Source organism: Spizellomyces punctatus (genome assembly GCF_000182565.1).
Source record: "Spizellomyces punctatus DAOM BR117 chromosome Unknown supercont1.4, whole genome shotgun sequence".
In the NCBI taxonomy this organism is placed as follows: Eukaryota; Fungi; Chytridiomycota; class Chytridiomycetes; order Spizellomycetales; family Spizellomycetaceae; genus Spizellomyces; species Spizellomyces punctatus.
In genome coordinates, this window is record NW_015971540.1 from 1,451,115 (window position 1) to 1,471,053 (window position 19,939).

Below are 19,939 nucleotides of genomic sequence, written 5' to 3' on the forward strand. Positions count from 1 at the left end.
TATGACGCGATAAGTGGTGGCTCTACCGCCGGGTGCCATGGGCGATGCTCGGGCCGATCTATGATGGGCTCCAGTGCACCATAGGCACCGCACCTTCCCGTACGGGCTTTGTTTTGGTGTCTCGGGCCTTGCATTATTTTCAGGACCTGGGCTATTGTTGATATATTAGATCAGCTCACATTCGACAAGATCTTCGACTTACCGGTTCTGATATGCTGCTTCCTGATAACTTCAAACTCGGCACGCAGCAGTTTCGCACCTTCGTCTCCAAGCCGATATGTTCGACGAAGTTCTAATTTGACTTTTAGGTGATCCGGAAAGGCATGAAAATCCACTCCAGCTTACCTCTTTCGTGTTGTACCTTCAGCTTTGACAGTTTGTCTCTCAAGGCGCTTACATCTTGTCTACTGTCTTCAATTTCCTTTTCTTTTTGCTCCAAGTTGGTGGAAATTACTCTGGATTTCTTGAACTTGGTAGTTAGCGTTGGAGACCGATGTCTGATTGTCGCGACTGCCTACCTCTTGTTCTTCTTTAAGTTCAAATGTTATCTGATTTAGCCGGGCACACATGTCTGCTTGAGATGTTTCAAGGTCGGCTACTTTCCGTAATACTACAGTGTGTGCCGTTGGTGAGCATGTCTTATACATGTGGCATCCGATATACACTTACATTCTTGCCGCTCCTCTTCAAACACTTTTGCATCTTCATCAACCCGCTTCATGAGGACATCACGCTCCTCAATGAGTTGAGATATCCGGTCGTGAAGCAACTGTATTTCGGGTTCCGTCTATGCCAACGGTTACACAGCATTAGTTAACGGGGACGTCATACAGGATACTTTGGCACATACTTCTTCTATGATTTGCTGTTGCCCTTGTGAGAAATTGGTCACGTCTTGTTTATGTTTATCGTCAATAGGTGCTGGCCTATGCTTTTGCATACCTGTTGGTCTTAGGTGAGTCGCAAGTGTATTCGAAGTCCTGACCAGTAATCGATTAGATAAATACATACTTCTGACGACCGCTAGCCTGTCAGCAGCGAATTCAATCCGGCTTGACAACATATGCATCTTTCTTTCGGCAGTCTGTACGAATCTGTTCTGCATCCCACAACCGACATGTTCCATCCTGGAAGAAAGTGTAAAGATAAAGAAACAATGGCAGGTCCATGAGGCACTGACCAATTCTCTACTGTCTCGAGAACATGCTTATGCTCTGCTATTCTGCGTGCATCCACGGCCTGCACTTCAGTTGCGATTCGCTGTAAGATAGTTAGCGTCTGGTGGTCATTTTGGACTGCAACAGTCGACCTACTTTCCGAGTATCGCGCTCTAGCTCCAGAGAAGCTTCCTTGATTCGGAGCAATTCAGCGGAAATTTGCAGTTGCTGCTGCAACGCCTCATTTTCTTGGCGCTGTTCACCTAGCTATGAAATGTTAGTCGTAAGGATGAAGGTATGTCCGTTCTTATTCAGCGACAAGCATTCTACCTTCACTTCCCAAGCGCGCCTATCCTGATCGAATTCTGCCATCTGCAGCTTATTGTGTACAAGAAGCTCGAACACTTTTCGTCGCCAGCTGTGTCCTTTGCAAACTTTGTAATCTGCCACATTCCGTATGCATCATTGCAGCTGCGTACCACGTAAGGAGATCTTCCCGAGCGGTCACCATGGACAAATGTTTCATTTCTTTATCAGGACTTGAGACTTGGCCTTCTCGAATGTCATTTATCCTTTCAAAGGCACTGATCTGAATCTTGAGCAGGTCCACAGTTTTTGTGAGTTCCTGTATTTGTTTATCTTTGTCCTTCAAGGCCCTCATCAGTTAGCTTGATCAGGAATAAGGTCAATTCCTGTTGTCCCTACCTCCAACGGCGCCGCTGGTTGATTGGGATCGACAGCTGCCAATGGACTGGCTGCCATGCCTTGTAGATAGCATTTCAGAAGTCCGTTTTCCTCCCTTAACTCCTCCAACTGTTCATTGTACTGGTATGGATAGGAAATATTTGGCGTGGCCTGCTGTGCAATTGTAGAACTCTGGTTTGACAGTCACATTAGTATCACCTTACCGACTGCAGGAAGGGTAGAGTGAGTTATACCTTTCCGGTCAACGAGAGTAAAGGACTGTGCGAGCAATTGTGCGGACTGGGTTGGAGTATCCTGCTCGACAAGTGGGGCAATGGTTGGAATTCCGAGCTCACACTGTCCATACCGTATCGTGACAAGCACTTTGATGGTGCGGGTGGATAAAATGTGTGCTGTAGGGTAGTTTCGCTTGGTGCCTCACTCATAAAGCTTTTTCCACAAGAATTGTTACACTCCACACTTTGACTTGTGTCTGCCTCCGTGATCTCCGCCCCACTTGAACCTGAAGGAACCTGAAAGGCACTTGTCGGGATTGAGTCTCCGTCAAACTTGGACGTTGGCATCAGTTTTATTGTTAGTCATGGTGCTGCACCGGCTTGTCGATTGCGTTTTGGGCATTGCCATGGCCTGTCGAGTCGTTGGGTCAGATCTGCTGCGCAACAAGAGTCGAATCACGTGCGGTCACATGCCTGATCGTGCTTACGAGTGTCAAACAGCGCTGCTTTTAGGGCCAAGGTGTTTGCGTCTTTGGCCAGTATTCTGCCAGTTGTACAGCTTGCCATGATGGGCATACCAACTAATTGGAGGAAATTTCCAATGGTCTCGATGTCGACATACGGATTTGTGAGTTAGGACGGATTGTTGGGCATCGATGTGGCAATTACGGCCATGTTGAAAGGGTCAATGTTTGTATTTATCTCAATTGTTATGACCTTACATGAATTTGGATACTGAAAATGATAAGTCTATTTTTTGAAGAAGCTGGATATACTTTTCATTCCTTCTCTATTTGCTTTCGCTAATGAGCGCTGGCCCACCGTTAGCTTCTTTTTCTGGAAAAGCTTGTAAGCATCAGAAACACTACCATCATAGATACAGGGTTGAATACCTTCGCGGTAGGATGATCGGCGTCTGCCGTATTCTTCTGTGAAAGAGGTCGCTTCACCACGTTATCAAAGTAGACATAATCTGATGCTTCCTGTTCGTCTTTGAAACTAATATCTGAAGTCAGCCTACACTCATAAGCAGTTTCTGGTAAAAATAGAATATCGGCCTACCCATAAGATTCTCTTAGTTTTTCAATCCAAGACGGTGGAAGACAGTCACCCAGTATGCGGATGACAACCCGTAATCGCGAGTCTGAAGTTAGATCGATGACAATGAGCGATCACGCAGAGAATAAGTGTTTCTCAAACATGTGGATACCTGCCATGTTTTTGAGTCTCATCCATGTGTTTCTCGCCGCTTGTAAACCTTTCCAACATTTGATAGTCGTTGTATCTTGTCAACAATCGTGTAGCCTGCACATAATAGCGATCAGGACGACATTGTCAACAGATGATGTCCAAAGTTTATGCACACCTTTGCCTTCAACCATGACAATGTTTTATCATCGTTCAATCTGAAGAACTGCATTCCTGGAGCCGGAACTGGATTCAATGTGTCAATTTGGCATTCCTGGCACAGATTCTCTGTCCAGAGTACCGAATCTTCAACGCACCATTAGAGTCACAAATAACGAGGAGCTTCTCGGGCAGATTTTTGAGGCCGTGTAGCCTAGTCAATGATATGTACGTTTCATCGTGCAACAGATCGTCCAACGTAAGGAAGATGCCAGGGGATTCTGATGTCTGCCAGATATATTGTGAGAATCGTCTTTGGGTTGTCTATTGATTCTAGCACGGCGCATCTACCTTTTTCCTTCGCTTCTCCAAAATTGGAAGAAGTAGAAATAGGGGATCAAAAGGAGAAAATATGTACAAGCTTCCATCTGCGTTTGCCGGTAATTAGAAATAAGACCTGCATTCGATGGTAAGGCGGCTGCCTCATGCGTCATGTTACCTTTCTGAACCAAGTTGTCTACAAACCACGAAGCACTTTCCTCCGAGTCTACCAGCTGCATCTCGAGCAAACAAGGCTCTTCCTCCCGAATAATGAAACAAGTAGCATCTCCTGCAAGTAGATGTCAGAAAATGCCCTCGTGTCGGGCGAAGCGTTTTCAATTACAGAGTCAGGCTTTAGCCAACCTGTTCTGGGATGTGGAAGTCGTACTACTACAGTTGTGGAAAGGGTATCGGATGCTCCTGCTGGGGTATCTGGGGTCCTCTGTATACAGATTCTCTGTGCCATTAAGAATGGGTTGACAATGTGATTGGCCAAAGGTGAAGGCTGGAGGTCGACAAACTAGCAGAATTTCTAAATGGCATAAAAGCAGGGATCTTTTGGCGGATTTACAACCTTGTCCGAAAACGTCCGGACATATTACGTAATCTTCTCCGCCATTATGCGCTGCACCTCATGCCCAACGACGTGGAGAGACGGATTATCCAGCTCTTTGATTAGCGAAAGTATCGCAAATAATATGTTATTCTGCTGTAAAGGCTAGAGCTAGTTAGTGGACATGCGTTAATGTGCACGACTTTGTTTCCTCACATACCGTCGTCGATTTGCGGCTGTCATCCTCATCTTCTCTACTACTTTCGGCCACTTGAGCGTCTAATGAAGCGGCGCGTATTCTATCCTTTACTTGACCCAACTAAAAATAAAAAATCCATTAATAAATCATCTCTCGCGAGCTTCAGTCTGCTAGTAATCTTTACCTCTTCAGCGTGAACCAGCCACGTCGGCCTCCGCTTTTGAACAGCATCAGATGGCCGTATATCACCCTTGTTTTGAGGGTTCGTCCTTGGAGGCGTAGGAAACCGCTCTTGCTTTGTTGCTGGAGAATGCTGTTTCTGGCCGGCTCCCAGATTTGGAGGAATTCCGCCTGCTCCATATGCTGAGCTGCTAAATTTCTAAATCGAACGTAATGCTCAGAACATTGTGTAGTCCCCCTATGTTGAAAAGCAGCATACCTCATGTACTGCAGTAGGACTCGTAAAAACTGATTGGTCATCATCCGTCCGCCGTCGTGGACGGCCGATGCGTCCATCCGGGTTTTGATGGGGCATCCCCACAACCTCCAGTCCAGACCCCCGGATATGTTGCTCCTCCCGTTCCCGGGGTTCGTCACGCATCCAGGTAGGAGTCGGAGCTGCTGACGATGGTGATGGCCGAGAAGGGGAAGCTTGAAAAAGACCAGTTTCAAAAGTGGGTAAAAGGTCACTTGATAAGAAAGCCGATCGAGCTTGCATTCAACTCACCATTGGTGACCGGTCCCATGGCAAGCACCTCCTCCCGCTCGCGATCTGTTACATCCCGATCGTCCAATTTCCGAAGCTGAGGTAGTAGACGCAGCACCATCTGCCGGTAATCAGGCCGCTGAGCGATCGGATTCTCGCTCAACCACAAGACACGCAGCTTGGACAGGTTGCGCAAGTGGTACAGCTCTCCAGGATCGGATACATTATTACGGCGAAGATACAATTCTATCAAATTTGTCAGGTTTCGAAATGGTGCCAGGGAGGTCAAAGAACTTACGCGAATACAAACGTTAGGTCAGATTGTGCAGCGAGTGGAAGTCGTGTCTTACATGCTGCTTACTTTATGGCCAGTGAAAGAACTTCCAAGTTGACTAGTCGCTGAAGAACTGTTACATCGGTCAAGTTTTGGCCCCACAAGTTCAAATTTCTTATACTCGCTTGCAACAAACATACAGTCAAAATGACAGAAAGCCAAAGAAACTAGTCGTATTCTGCTTACCTAGATCAGTAATGGTTTTCTTTGAAGCGCCTCTAGCTCTACCCAAGACCTGTGCTTCCGTTAGCTGCACCATACTGTCGATTATATCGGTTATCTGGAAGAGAAGCAACCACGAGACAAACGCGGCTATGACAAACACGGCGGAATGCCCGAAAATCCCAAATCTTGAGGGTTCAGGGATTTAAACGTCTTTAATGGTCGGAGGTTTTTTTTAGTGATCCACGACAGTTAACATCATAGCGAATGGGTTCGTAATGGCAATGTATTTTATTTTTCGCTATACTGCGGATGTGTATGTTCGAGGGTGAACGTCACTTTCAAGTGGATAATTTGTCGCGCCTTTATAGTAAGGTTGGAAATAGCGTCAACATTGGTGCAAAGACTTTCCCATTTAGCAGACGAGGCTTTTGATTTGGACATCTCCGCTATGGCATCGCCTGCTCATGTCATTCGAAGGACGAAGCAAGGGAAATCACAAGAACAGGTCCCATCAAGAATCAATGTGCCATGACAAGTACCCAGATCAACAAAGATCAAGCCAGGCTCGATTCTACAAAGGGAATGAATGAACATTTATAGATTTCGCTGGACTACATGGAAAGGACTTGGTAATTGACATTGAAAGTTTCAAATACTCCCAAATATATTGATCAGCCAAAGGTCATCATGTCATAACCCCACCACCTGTTCTCTATCTCGTTTCTAAGATATTCCAAACACCTAATAGCCCTGAAGGTTCATGAACGACCATTATCTGGTAATGATGGTCGGGCTACTGATATGTACAGCCGCTTCTGTGCAGAGGTACCACCTCGATTATGTGTCTCATCAATCTGCCTTCTGTAGCTTTCAGTCATCGACCGGGTCAACGAACAGGTGACAGCGTTTTCCAGCCCGGGTAACAGTACAACACTGTTACTCCCACTGCCTGCCCGACCGGACCAGCAACAGAATCCAGAGTTTCATATCTCCACTCGCAAGGCTCTTCTGATCAATGTCTAATCTAGATAACGTCCCGACATTCAGTCAGTTTGGAAGTCACCTTCCCACGTTTCCACAACGCATCTAACTTCAGTAGGCTTATTGTTTTTGAACTTTTCAACAGAATGGTATCGAGCATTGAACTCGTCAAAGATTTGTTCTCCCATGGTTAAGGCACATCCGTCCGGTTGAAAGTAGGCGCGAAACCCATAGTCTTTTCCCCTCGGAGGCTGAACAATTTGTCCAGGAGTGCTGGACCGGTACAGGTGAATGTGATTCTCATGACGTATTCCAAGAATGCAAACGAAGGCGGCGCGAGTTCCATTGGCAATGTTCGGCAACTCGCCCAACAGCCATTTGACGTTCGGTCCTATCTGCATACCTTCAATATCTAAGCTAGTATCGTCTACAAGAACGGGCGCATCAGCTGGAAATTGGGAAGCCTTGTATTGAACGATTGTAAAAGGGTCGGAGGACACTGGTTCGCGGATATCTATTGTTGTACTTTTGACTTCCATTGGGGATAGATACCGCTGAAATTCCGCTTTTTTATGGGCATTTGATGTGTTCACGAGAACAGTCTTCCCTTTTCCCATAACACTGTGCTCACAAGTTGCGACTGTCATCCTGCGGTTGATGCCTGTTGTCTATGCAAGAGTTCGTCGGTGGGGAATGGCAAGTTGCAAAGCGTGGCTTCCTGAAACAGTCGCGAAGTGGCTTATACATCACGTGAAAACAAAATCGGACTTTCGGACATGACTTTCGTCGCGCTGGTCCTGAACGCGAACACTCTCAACCTTTCGAGCCGGGTTGGACGTGACGACGAACCCCCGTCGAGGCCTTCCGTTGCTGGACCAAATCAAAGGCTTGGGGTTCACCATGGAGTCAAGCCACGCAGAAGATGTCGACTATGGCAGAGTTGTCGCCATCCGAAAAACTGGCGAAGATGCTGGGTAGGAAGCGCACGCGGAGACATTAATGTTGATTTGCAAAATCGCAACAGTAACTCACTTTCATGGTCTTCAACGACAGATTTATGCGCATCACTCAATCCGATTTCACTATCGGAAGGTAAGGACAAAGTTTTCATTATTGCGGCCGTGGCGACTTGCACTGTGTGGGTCCTGACAGTTGTGGCCAAGAAAGAGATTTGAGCTGCGACATCAAAATTCGCCTCCTCACTGTGAGCAGAGTTCACGCAGTACTACAGGTGGACAAGAAGACTCGCAGAGTATGTTTGCTGGAAAAAAGTCTTCCATTTCACGTCCAATAATTGCTCGCGGCCTCACATTACATCCCAGGTGACTGTAACTTGCCGAAGCCCACAGGGTCTTTTGGTGAATAAGGAAACTATAGCTTTGCAAAGAAAAGTTTTGCTCAAAAATGGGGATGTCATTGACATACAAGGCCGACGATTTCGCTTTGAGAATTCAACTGGTGTCCCATCCACAGGATTTGCGCATGACTCCCGACAAACAAACAATGCGCTGTCCGGTTCACCCCTTCACATTTTTCCCGCGGAAGAATTGGAATTCCAACGACCATGTGCATCAGTTGCTACAAAATCTCTTTCTGTGACCAATACCTTGTCGGATGCATCGATATACATTAACGTCAAGACCAATGCTCCAGACCGCTACCGAATCTCCCCAGCTACTGGATCCATAGCTCCAGGAGATACTCTCAACATACTGATTTCCTTGCATATACATGAGGGACCTACTGAAAGTGACGTTTCGATGGATAACGTGACGGTTAAAGGCATCAAGGTGCCGGCGGACTGTGTAGATCTGGGTGGCGAAGATTTGGCAGGAAAGCTACAAGATTTGCTGCAGCGGGCGCAGGAACTGGGGGAAAGTTCTTCAAAAGCACAATCAGACAGTCTACTGGAGAGGACGTTGAAATGCGTTTATGTTGATCGTGCGACTGATGTGAATGTCGCAGGGACAAGTGGAACCCCGTCTGAGGCAAAAGCGCAAGTGGGAAGAAAGGAAACTGCCAATGGGGAGCTAATGGCGTCTAAAAGCATTGCGACTGCTGCTGACGACCCAGCACCACGACGGATCGACCGCTCACGTGCCCGCAAAACACTTTCAGCGAGCAGCCTTCCAACTCTCATTAAAACTGGAGCTGCTCGTTCCGTACGCCCTGCAACAAAATCCACGCTCCAAAATACATCCACATCCACTGATGGGTCTTTTTGGCAGCAAATGGACAAAGTACTAACCGCCACCAATCAGCCAGTCAAGCCGCCTCAAGCGACGGGCAAGACCAACACTCCAAACTCCCGGCGTCAGGGTGTAGCCGCCGGTGCGAAGAGTGTGCCCGCTAAAGAACAGAGGCGGGGAGCTGCCGGGGTTACGGCTCCTCGACGCGCCTCAACTTTATTTGGTTACGCGGTGCATCCGTCTTTGAAAGATCTGAGCCTTGCGGACAGTGAGCCCACGCTGAGGAGCATAACCAACGCGAAGCCTACTGATCACCCGATCCCTCCCGAAAATAAGTCATGCGATGATAAGCGCAAATCGCCGCCAAGTTCTCCTTCCCACACCGGCGACGAACGTGAACCTGCTGATTCAGATACAAGCCTTTCCACAAAAGCAACCACTTCGGACAGCACTCCAAAGCGTCTACCTTCCACCAAGCCGCCCAGCCCTCTGCCGAAAGCGGTCGATACAGTGGAGCATGCGACGAGTCCGACAGCAAAGGTGTTGACACAATCGCCCACATCTACCGGTGATACACCTCCGAGAAAGAGTCCAGAAGATGTCCCCGAAGATCAACCGTCAACCTCTCCCTTTGTTCCGATATCGAATCCTCTAATTGTCCTCGAGGGTCAGGCTGCCGAGGAGAACCTCCAGGACGCTAAGCGGGAAGAGAGCGACAACGTCTCTCTTCTCAACGCAAACCTGTCCCCGGACGAGGTTATTCCCGACGGTACACTTGCGCAGGAGACCCCCGCTACCGACAGAATCCAGGAGATTGAAGTAGACGACGACGACAAAAATCCATCGTGCTCGCAAGAGACTGATGAGCACGCGAACCAGGCTGACGAGGGCTCCGCTGCCTTAACTCCTCCGGTAAGCGATCTGCTCACGCCTGGTCGAAGCCTGAGTTCAAAATCGAAAAAGGGCGTTACCTTTGGACCTCCGGTAAGAACTTTGTCACTTCAAATTCATTTCATTGATACTAATTCTAGTCCTTAAAGCTGTCTCCCGAGGTCTTCGATGAAACTCTTCCGATCAATTCACCCGTAGTACGGGGCAGGCAAGTGCTGCTCTCAAGGGAAGTCGGAAAGCGGTCCATTCTTAAATCGCAGGAACATTTACGACGGGAAGCGGAAGAGGCGTTGAGAGTCGCCAGCGAACTCGCCCAAACCAGTGAGTCTGAGCCTGTTCTTCAAGATCCGGGAAAGCATGGAAACACCAGAGAAACTGGTAATGCTGGGGAGGCAGAAGAGGATAAGAACTCGGATATTGAGAATGGCGATGTGGATACCTTGGCATTCCAATCCATTCCTTCTATTTCAGAAATAGTGGAAAATGATGGTGGAGATGGGAAAGTGCCGGTCACCTCAGACGCCATTGAGTCGACAAAGCAGAGGGATGGAGAGAATGGAGAGTTTGGCGTTGCTCAAATTGAAACCGAGCCTTCTGCTGGTGCCGCACACGTCGCCGCGACAGTTTCGGAAAGCAGAAAGAGTAGTAGAAGGAAGAAATCCACTGATAGGATCAAACCTGATGACGTGCAGGAAGGTAGTGAAACCCTCGCAGTGGAAGCCCAGCCTCCACCATCTAGCCCTGCTGAAAGTGCCGAAGAGCCCTCCGACAATAAGAGACGCGGCCGAAAGCGGGGTTCCGCGAAGACCGCGAAGCCAAAGACTGAGCTTAGCGGGACTGAAGGATCCGCGCTGGATATTATCACAGAGCAAGGAGCTCCGTCCATGCCTACTGATGCCATCGAACTGCCTAAACCGGAGAAGGGTGATCGATTGCCGGCGGTTGTCACCATCACGGAAGACGAGCAGAGCTCCAAAACTGAGATTTCTGTCGCCGATGTAACTGATGGAGTTGAGTCTACCACTGAGGACCAGATTGAATTCGAAAAAAGTGGTATACTGGTCACGGACGAGAATATAAGCTCGCGAGCCGAGACCGAGACTCCCGCAACAGAAGATCCGACAGCTGAATCAGCAGCTGATGTGCAACCAGGTCCATTGACCATTGAAGGAACCCCTAAAGTCAAAAGACGAGGCCGACCTCCAAAAGTTACCAAGAGCACGCAAATCGACGTGACTGAGACCCCTGCAACAAAAGATGCGACGATTGAATCACCAAAACCTGTGGATACACCAGCCGTTGGTGAAAAAGGTCGGGGCAGTAAAAGAAGCCACCCTCCAAAGGTTGTCAACGATACGGAGGAGGATACGAGTGCAGGGGCCGTGCCAGACGATGTCATAGTTAAAACTGCGGACATCATAGGTACAGCAGGTCTCGGTGACAACGCTCAGGTCAGAAAGCGAGGCCGGCCACCAAAGGTGACCAGGAATACGACGGAGGACATAAACTCAGCGTCGAAGGATACGATCGCTGAAGTCCGCATCGAGGCGACGGATGCATCAACCAATGATGAGAAGACTCCAGTTAGAAGGAGAGGTCGACCTCCCAAGGTTGCCAAAAACACGACAGAGGACATGAATTCACCGGCTGAGGCACCTGCAATTAAAGCTGCGACGGCTGAAGCTCCTGAATCCTTGAGTAAGTCGACTCTCAATGACAAGACTCAGGTCAGAAAAAGAGGTCGACCTCGAAAGGCTGCCACGGATATGAAGGAGGACACTTGCACCGGAGCTGAAACTCGGACCGAAGATGTGACTGATCCATCAGTAAATTCGCCGCAACCACATGCGGAAACTGCTGATGAGCAGCGTGAAGTTGAAGGAAGAGGTCGGACGGATAGCCCGCAGGCGACAACACTTGGCCCTCAAGCTGCTCAAGAAGAGACGGCCGCAGCAGAAAGTTCAACCACCGATTCTGTGCTCTCAGCTTCCGTAGAAACCCGTAGCGAGCCACCTCAACCAAGAAAGAGTAGAAGAGGCGCTGCGAGAGCGAGAAAGGAGGAGACCACTGATGTGCACTCAGTGGATGCGGTATTAAAGGATCAGGCACGCTCCACTGAAGTGGTCGTTGAGCAGGAAGGAGATGATGAAACGAAGGGTGAGGCAAAGGGCAATGCCAACATCGAAACGGAACAGAATATGAGCGTGGAGACTGCGAACGCGATGGTACAGGAACTGGAAGTTAAAGATGCTACTGATCAAGTGATTGAACAGCCTAAAGTTGGAAGACGTGGAAGAAGGAGAAGCATGAACAAAGGAAAGCAGGGTAGCAGTCATACCGACACTGGAACTACTCGAGTTCCAGTAACAGATGAACAGCCTACCGTCCCTACCTCGACAGAGACGGTGGCTGAACACGCGGAGGACACAGATAGGAAAGCTGCCAACGCCAAGAGCAAGGAACTCGCAAAAGAGGCGAACCTTGAACCAGTTGTTGAGATACCTTCCGTCGAAGACTCTGCTGAGCAACCCGTTGATGCACAAGGTATCGGGAAACGACGTCGAGGCCGGGCCGCCGCAAAGGCCCAGAAGAACAGAGAGACGAGCAATGACGCAGATCTTGAACACGCATCGATCGAATGCGAAGATCACGAAACCACACCAGCAGACCCAACTGATTCGCAACCGGCACCCAAAGCTAAGTCGCGGGGAAGGGCGGTTGCAAAAAAGTCCGAAGATGTGAAAAAGGAAGAGGCCAGAAAAGAAGACGTAGAAGCTCTTTCGTTAGAGTCGGGAGAGTCAGCCCCGCCGTCCACTACGGCAGAAGTTGTTCAGCAAGACACTGAAGTTGAAGGAAAGGTGCGCGGTATGCGCAATGCCAAAGCTAGGCAACCTAAACAACAAGAAGCGGTGGAAGCAGAGGCCGCGGACGGGTTGCAGCAAAGCACTGTGGAGTCTGTACCATCCGGCTCCACCACTGAAGATCATCAGCCGGTGGCTGTTAGACGGAAGAGGGGAAGAGCTGCTTCGAAGGCGAAAACCCTAATGGAAGAGAGCGCAGCAGTTGAAAACTCTACACCCGTCGATACTCATGCAACGGATGTGACAATCGAGCCAGTGCCGCCGTCCATTGTTCCAGAGGCCGAAGAGAAACCATCCGATGCTAGTGTAAAGGTCCGGACTAGAGCGGGTGGAAAAAGAACCAAGACCAAGGAAGGCAAGAGCGAGGACAAGACAATCCCAAATGTCGATGATGCTCCAGAATTTGTAGAAGCACAAGCTCCATCTACCCCATCAGAGATGACCAAAAAGCTTAGAGGTAGACCCGCGGCCAAAACCAAAGCCGCTGTGGAAGACTTCGGCGAGAATAATCCAAGTGAGGACGTTGCAGCGGAAGAGCCGATGCCAATTCCGACACCTGCCGATGTGGAACCTGAGCGTGCAAGAAGGGGCAGAAGAAGGGCTGCTGCTACAGAGAACAAGGCTGCAAGCGAGCAGGAGAAAGACCTCAAAGAGAATCCATCAACTCAGGCTGACACTGAAACTCAGCCTGAAGTTGAGGTTAAGGGTAAAGGCAGGGCGGTTACCAGAGCCAGAAAGGCAATGGAGGAAAGAACAGATGAAAATGCGCTGGCTGAGGCCGAGCCTATAGACCAACCGTCAATAGAACAAACCTCGCGAAAAGGCGGTTTACGACGGGCAGCTGCAAAGACCAAGACGGACAACAAACAAGTAGCAGAAGCTGATACAAAAGAGGCACCTGTGGATGACGTCCCAGATGGGAAGCGAACGACCAAGGGCGTCACCTCGAGAGCAAAGCAGCAAACGAGAGCATCAACCAAGGAAAATCATGACCCAAAAGCTGACACTGAAAGCAACGCGGACAGCAAACCCATATCAATTCCGACAGAATCTTTTTATGGGGCTGCTGAAGAAAAGAAAGTAACCAGAGCTACTGCGGCAAGACGGAAGAAAGCCGCGAAGTAATTATTTTTTGTAAACTGCCAAAGTGGGAGCCTTCCTTTGTAGTAGGCACTGGCCATTTTTGGTATCTCTTCCTAAACTACCGACATGTGATGTATATAACATAGTTTTTCTTTTGTCGAGGTGCTTTTGCATGTGATCAGGACAAATTGATCGTTGGATTGGAATTATGCCTCGGTGACCTGCTATATAGTAATCGGAATAGCTAGATTAGACTTTGCCGTGACGCAGTCAAAGTCCCATAGCTGACGAGATACGAACGCTGCATATTCGCAGCAGATCTGCCCACAGTTGCGCTTCCGGTGTGATAGCCTCTGCAAGCTAGTCAATCGGCGAGCTGCGGCCGAAAGCTGGGGTAGGACGTTGAATGCTTGTTGCGGTCCGAAAGAACCCGGAGAGAGCCGGCACGCAGGACTCGTCAAATTTCCAACGCCATGATGTCTTCATGAGCCTTTTTCACAAGGGCATCCACCATGGTCACGTCCAACACGCCCTTCTTCACCATCATCTCCAAAGCTTCCCTATCCCGCTTGAGGGCCACCTGTTGAACACTCTTTATCGTCCCACCCAAGTGAACCACACAAAAGATACATGGTCTGTTCCTAATCTTTGTGATAAACGATAAGGCCGCCCACAGCATTTGATACGACTCTCTTGCGCAGCGTATAATGCCCGTTTGCGTGTGAGGCGAGTAGTATTTTACTGTGAAGGACGCGATCCCTATCCCATAATCTCCAAAGTTGAGTTCTAAGCTGTCTTTGAGAGAATTGTTAATCGTCCCCCCGTTGATCGCAGTGTCCACCGACGGCGGCGTCGAAGGATCAAAGTGGAGATTGAAGAGGAGGTAGCGGTTCTTTAGGCGGACCATCCCGAAGATTTCCAGATCTTCCTTCCTTGGCAAAGTCGGCCGTTCGCAAGTCGCTGCCTGCGAATCGATGAGATCATGTGATTCCTGCTCGGAATGGTTAAATGACTCACCCAAGCAAGCGTCCCGCCAGGTTCCGACTCCCGCAAACAGCCAACGCAACGTTTTCCCCATTTCATTTTCGTCATTCCAATTTGGCACGGCCTCAATCTACGACTGGAATTTGGGTTACAAAGCTACATCTTGTCACCTTTCCTTCTCTGCGGGAATTTGGGTGAATTGGTTTGGCCTTGTTTCTGGCAAATGGACATTTAAAGACTTGAAGCCTCATTACCAAAAACGAAGACTGTTATTCCTGTAAACACCAAGGAAAAATGACTTCTGTCGTTGCATTCGCCGCTGGAAAGGTATGTATCGTTGGACCTTGTCTCAGCCTCCGTCAAGCTGAACACTCTTCTTGGACCCTTCTCCCTCGGGTTTCATTGACAGGTGGTCTCGGCCGTCAGCACCGTCAGCGCCTTCTACAGCGAGGTCAACCCAGCTACATTATCTGGTGCCATCGATGTCGTAGTGGTACAGCACCCAGATGGCGAACTGGTGTGCTCCCCGTTTCACGTGAGATTTGGCAAGCTCAAGCTTTTGCGGCCCCACGATAAGGCGGTCGAGGTTAGCATCAATGGCAGGCCAACCGACCTTCTTATGAAGGTCGGAGAAGCCGGCGAAGCTTTCTTTGTCGTTGAGACGGATAATCCGGTTCCCTCTGAATATGCGACTTCGCCAATCCAGCAACCATTGAAGCACGAGGTATGTGATAGGTCGTCAGACATAAACAATCCTTTATTTATGTTCATATCTCGTGATTCATTATAGGTGAATGTTGAACCTCTTGACCTAAACGCCACGACTATCCCGGAGACCGCCGCTGCTAACGGCGAACCCATCACACCCACTGGTATGCCTCGCTCAAGTACGAGACTGGAACGTAGCGGTGTTCTTAATTCTTTTGCCGTATGTCTTTAGCGAACGGCTATGTCAGTGCCCATGGATCAGGTACTTGTCAAAGGCTAGGTACTGATTATCAACCGCTTTGATAATTAATGGCTTTGACAGATATTGGTGAGGACGAATACCCAGTCACAGACGCCAGCCAGGGCGCCACTGCTGGGTCAATCGAGAATAGACAGAATGGAGACAGGCTAAACACGTCAGAGGCTCATGCCAAGCCTGCGTCATCGAAAGCTTCCGCGAAGGGATCAGAGCTACCCATCGACGCGGACGATGTTGTTCAAGCGTTTCCCCACGATGCTCACCTATTTGGGATTATTCCGGAAAATGAGAAAAGGACATTCAACGAGCAAAGGGACTAAAACCAAGACAGGGGATCAACTCCACCCGCAACAGAATGCCCTGCTGAATGGAGCCACTTCTGACAGCAACACGGACACAAGCAGGCATCTTCGGCGATCATCCAAATCTTCAGGGAAAACAAAAGGATCGGACCGCCCCATTGATGCAGAGGACGTAACACAATCGTTTGCCGCTGATGCCCATCTTGTCGGTATGGTGCAGGGGGAAAACGACAAGGACCCGAATCAAGATGGAGTCGTGGAAACAGCTCCATCCGTAGTGGACGAATCTGATCCAGTAGGTGCCAGTTTGGGGAGCGAGTCTAAGCAAGTGGATATAGAGAGGTCGACGACTGTACATATCAGAACTATTGATGAGATCAATCTGGACGGCTCTATCTTCACTTCGCAGGTCGTATCCGTCGAAGCCGAAGAAACTCAAAAGCCCACCAAAGCTGAGCAACCTGCGGAAACTCCTGCGTCTTTGGCCCAAGCAAGCCCACAGACAGCCGCGGCTCTGCCAGAGATCCTGGTGGAGAGTCATGCTCCCAGCGCATTACCCACACCCAGCTCTGGTAAATCTTCGTTCGAAGGCTTGCTTTTATCTGTTTTCAAAATCCGTTTAATCAATTATATTCCATTGTTTATTTAAGTTCTGACCGACGACCCAATGGTTAAGACCGCCAAGAACGTAAACGCCGCTCTCGGATCACATGTTCCCGTTGTTCCCCTTCACGCACATGTGCTCTCTACATCGAAACTTTCTAAACCGCCGGTGCCGCAAGTGGAACTGGAAAAGCCCAAATTGCCCCATTCAAAGTCCCTCCCTTTCGCAGCGGATTCTGGTGAGCTGAAACGTGGCGGCCATAGTCGAGCATCGTCAATGCAGATGATTCAGGAAGTCTCTGCAGACAATGGTATGCAATGCACCGGTCATGGGATTTGGGAGAGAAATACTCATGTTTGTTGCCCAGGTACTACTGTTATAGTGACTGAGAACGAGGAAGGCACACAGTATGTCCTTGTTGCGGCACAGTTATTTGACATTAGTTAATCGGATTGATTTGTAGAATGCCGGGAGGTTATATTAAGCGAGCTAATACAGGCCCCTTAAGTGACACCGAAGTCGAGGTTTGTTCATCCATCCATGCAAGCAACCATCGAATATTTAGACTTCTAAATTCACATGCGCATGCATCATTCACTAGTATAAGGACTATGAGGCAGAAAAGAAGGAGCAGAGAAGGCGAGGATGGAGTTGGCGATGGGGCGGCTTGCCCAAAAAGAACGCGGACGATAAGGCGGATGACGCAGAGACTCCGCTGCGAAGAGATAGAACAAAGAGCGCTGAACCCCTATCATCTATGTCGGTCGATGAAAAAGTCAACAGCTATTTGGCAGGCTTGCCAAATCGGTCGTTTTCCCCTGACAGGGCAGGATCCCCTGAACTTGTTTCGGAACCTGCTCAATCACCCGAACCTGCTGCTGTACCCCATGAGTCAGACCTTGCCAATGGACCCGAGGTGCCTTTGAGCTTTGCTTTTAATGCTGATGTGGACATGGAGATGTCACTTTGTGGATATGACAAAATGCGCTCTGTTCAGCCAGAGGTAGGGCTGAGGGGGACTATAACAGCTTGGAAAGAGTGTGAGATGCTCATCCCGATCATCTGTCATAGGAAGGGGAAGAGTTATTCCAAAAGAATCTCATCACCTTTGAGTCATTCTGTAAAAACCCAGAATTGTTGATGGACCCGAATTTGGTGTTCAGGATCAACGGCAAGTAAGTATCACATCATATCTATTCCGCTTCTGATGTGGATCAGATTACAAATGCACTCTTCAGTTACTACAGCTGGGCGATGGCGGGCCCAATGCTCATGGCCAACATAGCGTTCAAGAAACCTCTTCCGGAGGACCTTGTACAACGGCTTGCCCAACAGCAGGGACCAGGCCAAGCGACCGCTGACAATCGTCGGTACAGTTTCAACCAATTGAAGTCATGGTGGAGCAGGTCTTCGTCCAGCAAAATTACCAACATCGATCCGGTAATCTTCTGTCGCGCACTTGATTAGAATCAGGCAGGCGTGCTCACTTGAATTGTCGTATACAATAGGAGGGCAAAGTAAAAGTAGAGACCGATGTCAAACTGGAGCGGAAAGAAAAGGCAACCGTTCCACAGGAGCCTCCTAAGCAACCTGAATCGCCTGTGCAGGAACAGAAATTTCCTGCCAAGTTTGCCAAATCGTTGCGATTGACATCTGAGCAACTGGTAGTTGTGCTTTAGACGTCGACATGGTAATCTCACTTTCTAATATTCGTTCATTTTGCAGAAACACCTCAATTTGAATAAAGGAGCAAACACTATCACCTTCTCTGTCAACCAAGGAGGCGCAAGCGTTTCTGCCAAACTCTTCCTCTATGACTATACCTGTAAGATTGTGATTTCTGATATCGATGGTACAATTACCAAGTAAGCAGAATCGTCCATGGTGAACATTTTCAGTCTGTCATTAACCGATACTTACTTCTAGGTCTGATGCTCTTGGGCACATTTTCACAATGGTCGGAAAGGATTGGACCCACTTGGGGATTGCCAGTCTGTACACCAACATTAGAAAGAACGGGTACCACATACTGTATCTGACATCTCGGGCCATTGGACAGGTATGGTGCACATTCAGCGCCTGGCAGTTAACAAATTGGCTAATATTATTGTCCCATTCTGCAGGCTGGTTCCACACGAGAATATCTTGCCAAAGTAGAACAGGGAGGCTATCAGCTTCCCGAAGGGCCTGTCATCATGTCACCTGATCGGCTCTTTGCCTCTTTCCATCGGTACGTGGGGCATGGACTGGTACTCTGAGTGCTCTTTCAATGTTTAACTCTTTCCATAGTGAGGTCATCCTACGCAAACCTGAAGAGTTCAAAATGGCGTGTCTGCGTGACATCAAACGCTTATTTGGAGATAGGACGCCGTTCTATGCTGGATTTGGAAATCGAATCACGGTATGTAAAGTGTAAGATATTATTGGTTCGATTGACGATGAGTCTCAATTATGTTATTGGAATCGATAGGACGCACTATCATATAGAAGTGTAGATGTCCCATCGTCGCGTATTTTCACAATTGACCCAGCCGGAGACGTAAAGCTAGAGTTGTTGGCTGAGTACAAGTCTTCGTAAGTATTAAAACAGATCTTGTTGCGTTTTGAGAGTTCCAACTAATTGGAATACGCTGTCACAGATACGTCAAACTGAACGATATTGTTGACCAAATATTTCGTATGTGCTCTGAGAATATTTACTCTTCATATTTAAACTTGCCTAATTACAGTTGTAACTCTCTCCAGCCCCTATAAACGGTGGTGGCCTCGTCACTCCAGAGTTCAATGACTGGAACTATTGGAAGAGTGACTTGCCTCATATTGAGCTCCCTGGTGAAGCCAGTACTGACGCAGAGATGGAAGCCAAACAGGAAGAGGAGGTTGATGAAGAGCTAGACGATGAATATGAAGATTCCGATGACGTGTCAGAATTCTACGAAGAGGACGAAGAGGAGGAGGCTGATACAGGAGGATCAACTGCGGATGCGGCCAAGCTTGCGGATGCCATGCCAGTATCCGATAATGCGGCTGATACTGCCGTAAAGGCTTTGGAGGAGCAAGTTGAAGAGGAGGAAGATCCGGGTGCTTGGCGAGGTTAACTTTGAGGATATGAACTTTAGCTGGACGATGAAAATAGAAGTTCTATGATATTTGGAAAGGGACACTATATAGAGGGGTGTATGGGGATGATATAGCGAGTCGCATTAACGTCCATGTTTAATAGAAGTTTAGCTTATAGCGTTTGAGTAATTCAGTCAACCAAGAGCATTAGAAAAACTTTCAAAGTTTTGTTGATTATAGTAGCGAAAGAATTATATAATACAGAGCAAGAAGGCGAAACGTTACGCCAGACAATAGAATCTTGAGCACTCTATC

At 48.5% G+C, this 19,939-nt stretch overlaps 7 protein-coding genes across 8 annotated transcripts; 2 read left to right on the forward strand and 5 right to left on the reverse strand.

Moving 5' to 3' along the window:
* Positions 1–8: 8 nt before the first annotated feature.
* SPPG_09072 (uncharacterized protein) lies at positions 9–2,425 on the reverse strand (the record flags this gene model as incomplete). Its single annotated transcript, XM_016757226.1, has 13 exons — positions 9–151; positions 203–292; positions 346–463; positions 519–610; positions 670–787; positions 851–942; positions 1,012–1,127; positions 1,181–1,260; positions 1,314–1,424; positions 1,488–1,575; positions 1,637–1,803; positions 1,863–2,033; positions 2,096–2,425. Coding segments are annotated over 13 exons (1,716 nt in total), but the record flags the coding sequence as incomplete, so codon positions are not given.
* A 402-nt stretch (positions 2,426–2,827) lies between these two features.
* SPPG_09073 (uncharacterized protein) lies at positions 2,828–3,984 on the reverse strand (the record flags this gene model as incomplete). The annotated part of the gene is made up of 8 exons (XM_016757227.1): positions 2,828–2,914; positions 2,971–3,076; positions 3,140–3,221; positions 3,292–3,382; positions 3,444–3,511; positions 3,583–3,712; positions 3,776–3,852; positions 3,924–3,984. The coding sequence occupies 8 exons, from the start codon at positions 3,982–3,984 to the stop codon at positions 2,828–2,830; spliced, it is 702 nt and encodes a 233-aa protein (XP_016610526.1).
* Positions 3,985–4,343: 359 nt separating this feature from the next.
* On the reverse strand, positions 4,344–5,796 carry SPPG_02948 (uncharacterized protein; the record flags this gene model as incomplete). The annotated part of the gene is made up of 7 exons (XM_016751234.1): positions 4,344–4,454; positions 4,519–4,617; positions 4,682–4,876; positions 4,937–5,148; positions 5,225–5,496; positions 5,565–5,661; positions 5,724–5,796. 7 exons carry the CDS (start codon positions 5,794–5,796, stop codon positions 4,344–4,346), a joined length of 1,059 nt encoding a protein of 352 aa, XP_016610527.1.
* Positions 5,797–6,329: 533 nt separating this feature from the next.
* On the reverse strand, positions 6,330–7,362 carry SPPG_02949 (uncharacterized protein). Its single transcript, XM_016751235.1, has one exon. It carries the CDS (start codon positions 7,328–7,330, stop codon positions 6,746–6,748), a length of 585 nt encoding a protein of 194 aa, XP_016610528.1. The 5' UTR covers positions 7,331–7,362; the 3' UTR covers positions 6,330–6,745.
* Positions 7,363–7,482: 120 nt separating this feature from the next.
* Positions 7,483–14,076, forward strand: SPPG_02950 (uncharacterized protein). The gene is made up of 5 exons (XM_016751236.1): positions 7,483–7,657; positions 7,737–7,775; positions 7,851–7,935; positions 8,006–9,856; positions 9,913–14,076. Exons 1-5 carry the CDS (start codon positions 7,584–7,586, stop codon positions 13,747–13,749), a joined length of 5,886 nt encoding a protein of 1,961 aa, XP_016610529.1. The 5' UTR covers positions 7,483–7,583; the 3' UTR covers positions 13,750–14,076.
* On the reverse strand, positions 13,615–14,790 carry SPPG_02951 (the record flags this gene model as incomplete). 2 transcript variants are annotated; one of them, XM_016751237.1, is made up of 3 exons in its annotated part: positions 13,615–13,931; positions 14,008–14,671; positions 14,725–14,790. In XM_016751237.1, the coding sequence occupies 2 exons, from the start codon at positions 14,788–14,790 to the stop codon at positions 14,165–14,167; spliced, it is 573 nt and encodes a 190-aa protein (XP_016610530.1). In that variant the 3' UTR covers positions 13,615–13,931; positions 14,008–14,164. The 2 variants fall into 2 exon arrangements, with proteins under 2 accessions (XP_016610530.1, XP_016610531.1); XM_016751238.1 differs by having other exon boundaries at positions 13,615–14,671.
* A 195-nt stretch (positions 14,791–14,985) lies between these two features.
* SPPG_02952 (phosphatidate phosphatase PAH1) lies at positions 14,986–19,662 on the forward strand (the record flags this gene model as incomplete). Its single annotated transcript, XM_016751239.1, has 20 exons — positions 14,986–15,018; positions 15,101–15,415; positions 15,482–15,563; positions 15,632–15,661; positions 15,722–15,891; positions 15,986–16,532; positions 16,611–16,874; positions 16,932–16,971; positions 17,028–17,088; positions 17,166–17,567; positions 17,636–17,739; positions 17,803–18,004; positions 18,073–18,228; positions 18,290–18,429; positions 18,491–18,623; positions 18,688–18,794; positions 18,854–18,965; positions 19,035–19,138; positions 19,204–19,241; positions 19,310–19,662. 20 exons carry the CDS (start codon positions 14,986–14,988, stop codon positions 19,660–19,662), a joined length of 3,393 nt encoding a protein of 1,130 aa, XP_016610532.1.
* Positions 19,663–19,939: the final 277 nt, after the last annotated feature.